The sequence below is a fragment of the Trachymyrmex cornetzi genome, unplaced genomic scaffold, assembly GCF_001594075.2.
Source record: "Trachymyrmex cornetzi isolate Tcor2-1 unplaced genomic scaffold, Tcor1.1 scaffold1665, whole genome shotgun sequence".
NCBI classification, from domain to species: domain Eukaryota; kingdom Metazoa; phylum Arthropoda; class Insecta; order Hymenoptera; family Formicidae; genus Trachymyrmex; species Trachymyrmex cornetzi.
In genome coordinates, this window is record NW_017296272.1 from 30,738 (window position 1) to 37,182 (window position 6,445).

The 6,445-nt window shown below is 38.4% G+C and overlaps 1 protein-coding gene and 1 pseudogene across 1 annotated transcript; both read right to left on the reverse strand.

Annotated features, from left to right (window-relative positions):
• LOC108759084 (uncharacterized) overlaps window positions 1-681 on the reverse strand; it is a 2,903-nt pseudogene extending 2,222 nt beyond the window's left edge.
• A 4,471-nt stretch (window positions 682-5,152) lies between these two features.
• Window positions 5,153-5,927, reverse strand: LOC108759085 (THAP domain-containing protein 3). The gene is made up of 3 exons (XM_018504382.1): window positions 5,775-5,927; window positions 5,505-5,679; window positions 5,153-5,424 (listed from the first exon to the last, which is right to left on the reverse strand). Exons 1-3 carry the CDS (start codon window positions 5,925-5,927, stop codon window positions 5,153-5,155), a joined length of 600 nt encoding a protein of 199 aa, XP_018359884.1.
• Window positions 5,928-6,445: the final 518 nt, after the last annotated feature.

Here is a 6,445-nt window from a genome sequence, read left to right on the forward strand (position 1 = left end):
ACATTTCATCGATGCCAAGCATACAATCACGTTGTCTCTCGTCTGTGAATTGCAAAACTTTCTCCTTCATTGCATTAAAAATCGATTCTAATATTCCTGGGCAAAAATCAATACCTTCAATACTTCGTTGTAAAGTACGCTTAGATGGTAACGGAATGTTTTGTTTTATAAGTTCTTTATAGCCATTGTCAGTACAAGAAAATTTGATACGTAGAGCTTTTTTAATAGTTTCTTTAGACCAACAATATACACGTCGTTTACTTGATTTTGCTTGCAGCCACTGAATTTGATCATTATTAAAAACTTTTTGAAGTAATTTAGTTGATTGTAATAATGTATTTTCTACTCGTATTCTATTCCTACTCAATCTTCTACGATTCATAAGAATTTTCTTCGACTTTTCGTATTTACGAAGAACTTTCGGCATTCTCAAGTCTTTGTTTCATTTTTTTTATTTCTACATCTTTATCTTCAAGTTGTTTGTTATAAATGTCTTAGCGGAATATGAGGAGGCGTCACAAAAATAACTGAGGGTGACTTCGTTGTTAAACGACTAACTTTACTGTTCTTTATTGAATACTATATGTGAGCAATACAGGCAACACGCCATATTATCTTCTTTAATAATAATGAGTATATAGAAAGGTGACCGATGTCGTTAGAACCACAGCTCTGCGCCATCTGTAATAGATTGTCGATCTATCGATCGAGTTGCAATGGGGTTACAATGTGGATCGATTCATTGCTCCAACACTACCCCTCGAGACACACCTGGAATCCTTATATGAGCCCTAATTCTTTTAGGCACCAGACATGTTTTTCCTTTGTTAATCCCTTAGTCATGATGTCAGCGACCATCTGCTTCGTTGTGATATAGTTCACGTTGATGATTCCTTTTTCCAGTACTTCTCTTATGAAATGGTGTTTAATATCAATATGTTTAGTGCGAGCATGAAAAATAGGGTTCTTTCCAAGTTTGCCTGCACCGATGTTATCACAAAAAATATCTATCTTGTGATCAGGAAATACCTTTAATTCTTTTATAAAGTCTTGCAAGTAGATGGCCTCCGCTGCTTCCGTTAGTGACATGTATTCCGCTTCCGTTGAGCTTAATGCCACAGTCTTTTGTTTCTTTGAGCTCCACGATATTGCAGTGCCGTTGAGTAAAAAGGTGTATCCCGTGTATGATCTTCTGTCAACAATGCAGCTACCCCAATCGGCATCAGAGTATCCAATCAGCGGTTTGTTTAAATGCTCGAATTTTAATTTGTAATCTATAGTACCTTTAAGGTATCTCAATATCCTTTTGGCGGCAATCCAATGATTTTTGTCGAAATAGTCGTTAAATTGGCTCAAATAGCTTACGGCGAATGTTAAATCTGGACGAGTACCTACGGCGAGATACATTAGAGTGCCTATGAGTTCTCTGTAAGGTAATTGTAGATCTTCTTCGGTTCGGTTTTCACTTCTTGTTAATTTCATGCCTGCTTCCATAGGAGTGGATACTGGTTTACATTCCGACATGTCAAATCGATTTAAAATGCTTCTAATGTAGCCAGTTTGGCTTAGTGAAATAGAATTTCCCTCTCTTTCAAATTCTAGGCAATGTTTAGCTTCGCCCATATCTTTAATTTCAAACTGCTTAGAGAGGTGTTCTTTCAATTTATCAATTAATATTGTGTTCCTGGAGAACACCAATAAATCGTCTACATATACTATAATCAGGATTAATTCGTCCCCTTTGCCGGTGAAGTAGACACATGGATCTGCAAGTGTAGGTTTTACGCCAAACTCTTGTAGTTCCTTATTGAGTCGCATAATCCAACTTCGTCCTGATTGGCGTAGTCCATATAGTGCCTTTTTTAATCTACAGACTTTGTCTCCCTTCTGCAGCTGGTTTAGCATGTTCCTAACCTTTGTTTTGAGATTCGTGAGTTTATTATTTTTCTTCAAAATAAATTCTAAAGTCTCTTCAAGGAGCTCCGGTATTTCTATGTATAGCTCTTCGTTAATTGGACTATTTAGGAACGCTGTGATATCAAATTGTTGAATCTTCATATTGAGTTGTGCAGCTATGGCACATGCCATTCGAATGGAGCTTAATCTTGCTACTGGAGCGTACGTCTCATTAAAATCTATTCCTGGGCGTTGTAAAAACCCTTGAGCCACTATCCTGGCTTTTCTTCTTTCAATCTCTCCGGTTTGAGTATATTTATTTCGGAGAATCATCCTACTTCCGATGATTTTCTTGTCCTGCGGTCGATCTACTAGCTCCCAAGTATCTTTGCTTATCAATGATTTAACTTCAGAAGCCATTGCTTCCATCCATTCCTTGGAATGCATGCTCGATAATGCTTGACTCATTGATATTTCGGCCATGTATGCCGTCTCGCATATATTTGCATTTTCTTGCTGATACTGTTTGCGTGGTCTTCCTGGATTTCCGGTCCTTATTATTTTTGGTCTGCCTGGTAGTCGTCGCGTGGGTTGTAGATTTTCCTCTTCATGGTTTCCATTGGGGTTGTCTTCGTCGCTACTTTCATCTTCGATGTCATGTGCATTTATATTTGTTTTTGGCGTTAATTCCACGTCAACACAATGATCATCAGTAGCTGATGTTTCTTGACTCTCTAGTGGGGTGAAGTCATCAATGGAATTTCTTGTGAATGAAATCACATCTTTTAAAAATCTTACATCTCTTGTTATTTCAACTCTTCTTTCTTCTAGTAACCAAATCTTATAAGCTTTGGATTTATCCGAATATCCTAATAGAATTCCTTTCTGTGATCGAGGCTGGAACTTTCCCTTGTTAGGTGACCTATCTAGACAGTATATTTCGCATCCAAAACGTCTAAAGTATTTAACGTTCGGTGGTCGACCCATCCATTTTTCATAAGGTGTCCTGTGTTCTAGACTCTTCGTTGGACATCTATTTCTTACGTAGCACGCTGTTGATATTGCTTCTGCCCAAAATGAAGAATGTATATTTGTCTGTATTATCGAACATCTTGCTGACTCCACTAAAGTTCTGTTCATCCTCTCGGCGACACCGTTTTGTTGAGGACTGTATGGTGTACTTAACTCGTGTTTTATACCGTTTTCATCAAGAAAGGCTTCGAATTCTCTGCTTATAAATTCACGTCCGTTGTCAGATCGGAGTCGTTTGATGGTCCTACCATGTTTGTTTTCTACGAATGCTTTATATTTCTTAAATTTCTCCAGGGCTTGATCTCTGCTTTTGATGAATCGCACCTCGCACCACCTGGAACAATCATCTATAAAAGTAATAAAATATTTAGCTCCACCATTTGAAGTTATTCTCATCGGTCCACAAATGTCAGTGTGGATGAGTTCCAAAATCTCCGTAGTGGTATTAGACTCCTTTGGAAAAGCCGGTCGAGACATCTTTCCTTTGATACATGTTTCGCAGTGAAAATCTCCAGTCAACCAGTTGGCATCTATTCCTCGTATAGCTCCGCTAAGCACTGCCTCGCGTAAATCTCGTACATTTAAATGACCGAGCCGATTATGCCAAATTTTTAACGGGTTATTTGAAGTCTCAGCTATTTGGCATTCGTTTTTCGAATTTTCGTGAACAAAATATAAGTCGTCTTTACGCATCGCGATTAACTTCAGATTTCCGTCTTTGTCCGACACTTTTGCTTTATAGCGATCAAAAGTTACTGAAAGTCCGCGATCGGTTATTTTTGCCACGGATAGTAAGTTAGCACGTAGGTCTGGTACATAGAGAGTTTCGTTTAGTTCAATGTCATTTATTTTCCTTCCAACGTTTGTTGAAAAGATAACCGGTCCTTTACCAAGTATCATAGTCGATGTGTCACTCGCTAGGTTAAGTCTACCCGAATGTTTTGTGTCAATATTCGCGAACGCGGTTTTATCGTTGCACAAATGCGACGTGCACCCACTGTCAATGCACCACAGCTTATTATCGTCAGCGCGTAGTGCTGCTTGTACATTGTCGCCTTGTTTTATATAGAGACTCACCTTCTCTGTATTGTCCGCCAATTGCTTCTTATTCTTTGTAAAGCAGTCAGATGCTTTGTGCCCCATCTTTCCGCATTCAAAACATCTCAGACTTTTCTTTCTATCCTTGTCTGTCTTGTCGAACTTATTTTTATAATGTTTCTTAAAGTTCGTCTTCTTTTCGACAGCTAGTGCCTCTTGGCCGGAACTAGATGGCGTTTCGCCTCTTCTCGCGTCATTTTCCTCTAGTATTTTCACGCGTAGGATTTCTGGAGATGGCAGCTCATCTCGAGATTCTATTGCACACCTGAAGTTCTCGTATGCTGTAGGAAGACTGTATAAAAGCATGACTGATAATAGATCTGGGTGGATAACAACATCCATTTCTGTCAGCTTATCGACTGCGTCGAAAAATTTTGCCATGTGGTCACGTATATCGCCCCCTGCATCCATCCTTTGTAGCGTGAGTCGTTTCAGTAGAGTGGCCTTTCTAGCTGGACCTTTAGATTGATATATACTTTCGAGTTTCAGCCAGATTTCGCGTGATGTTCGACATCCTTTAACTTGTATTAACTCACTGGCACTGATGGATAAAATTATGTCCGATTTGGCTTTACTGTCCTTCTCTATCCATCCTCGTTCTGCCGATTGTGATGTCGGGTCGTTAGCAACCGCTGCAGGTTTTTGAATTGCACCACTCACATATGACCATGCATCGTTTTTCACTAATAATGCTTCCATCTGCATTTTCCAACTGTCATAGTTGTCTTTATTAAGTGCTTCGATGCGCACTAGTCCACTGGTATTCATCTCTGCTGATGATTTAGAATGCACGTGTCGTTATGAGAACAAAGAATCACACGGACGCCTCGTCGCACTTATTACGTCCTCTTTTCTTTTGAGTCAGATTCCGCACGTATTATACTTTACGCGCGTCTGGGCCCATAACCTGTTATAAATGTCTTAGCGGAATATGAGGAGGCGTCACAAAAATAACTGAGGGTGACTTCGTTGTTAAACGACTAACTTTACTGTTCTTTATTGAATACTATATGTGAGCAATACAGGCAACACGCCATATTATCTTCTTTAATAATAATGAGTATATAGAAAGGTGACCGATGTCGTTAGAACCACAGCTCTGCGCCATCTGTAATAGATTGTCGATCTATCGATCGAGTTGCAATGGGGTTACAATGTGGATCGATTCATTGCTCCAACATTGTTGATGCAATAATTTTATTTGTTGGAGAGCACACTCTGATATAGATGATGTAATATTGGATATAGGCAATGTTGCTGTAGATATATGTGTGTTATTATTTTCGTTTTCAGGAAGCTCTTTAACAGTATTTATGAATTCAGTGTTAATATTTTCATTGTTATCATTATTTTGAAATGTGTTATTATTAAAATCGTCCACAGAATCGATTGTTATATCTGAAAGTTGATTATAATGAATAAATAGGATGATGAATTAATTTCAGCCCGAAAATGATTTGTGTAAATGATATTCGTACGTTTATTAATATTTTCCTCGTTATTTTTGTCATTTCCCTTTGTTTCCAATCCCACAGATTCAGCTACTCCAAGAAGTTTGTGTTGAACCGGAAAAATTGTTGGTATTGCACATCTTTTCAATTTTTTTTTTCCATCTTGTCGAAGTCTTTCCCACATTTCCTTGTCAAAATGTACCTATATAAATAAAACATGAGGAACATTATTGTTATTGAAAATATTCAATACATAAAATAAATAAATAAATTTATTTTATATAATTACACGTTTACCTCACAAATAGATGAATATGGCTTAGGTTTCCAGTTTTCTTTCCCGATATGTTGTAGCCATAATGCCTTTCTTCTTATATCTACAGGAAAAGTTGTCATATAATATCCTTGTTCGCTTCTGTTGCGACAACCCTGTATGCAACAGCCAGTCATTTTCTACAAAATAACGCTTTTTAATAGAATTGAGGTTATGACACTAGCTTTATTCTTATACATCCTTATTTTTTATTACTTCGTAAAATTTTAACAATTTAATCCTTAATTACATATACTTACTTATTCGCTAATAATTAGAATTTATTAATATTAATTGAAACGTTGACACTTATATAAATATACCTACCGTTATTCTATTCTTGTACATAAGTATGTTTACTCCGTGTACGTATACGACGTACGCATGCGGCATGCGCTATATGCAGTAAAAGTATGCCATTTTTAATCCAACTAGAAGATTGGCGCAACTCTTACTTCTAGGGACTCTAGTGCCCACGCCCGCGGAGGTGCAAATCAGGTACCGCCGCCAAAGAGAGGAGCGTCGATGGGCCTTCAGGAAATTGGACCCCGACGCCCTCGAGGTCAGTCTGCTCTCCTCCACCTGGCCGGATCGCCGGCCAGAAGCTACGGTGGAGGAAGAGGTGGACTGGCTCGGGGACGTTATGTCGCGCGCG

What these genes read in the sequence shown, in the direction of transcription:
- LOC108759085 (XM_018504382.1), bottom strand. Translation starts at nt 5,927, where the DNA reads ATGACTGGCTGTTGCATACAGGGTTGTCGCAACAGAAGCGAACAAGGA. An exon ending in CATATTCATCTATTTGTGAG is followed by an intron (nt 5,680 to 5,774) that starts GTAAACGTGTAA and finishes TTATTTATATAG; the next exon opens with GTACATTTTGACAAGGAAAT. An exon ending in CGAGGAAAATATTAATAAAC is followed by an intron (nt 5,425 to 5,504) that starts GTACGAATATCA and finishes ATCAACTTTCAG; the next exon opens with ATATAACAATCGATTCTGTG.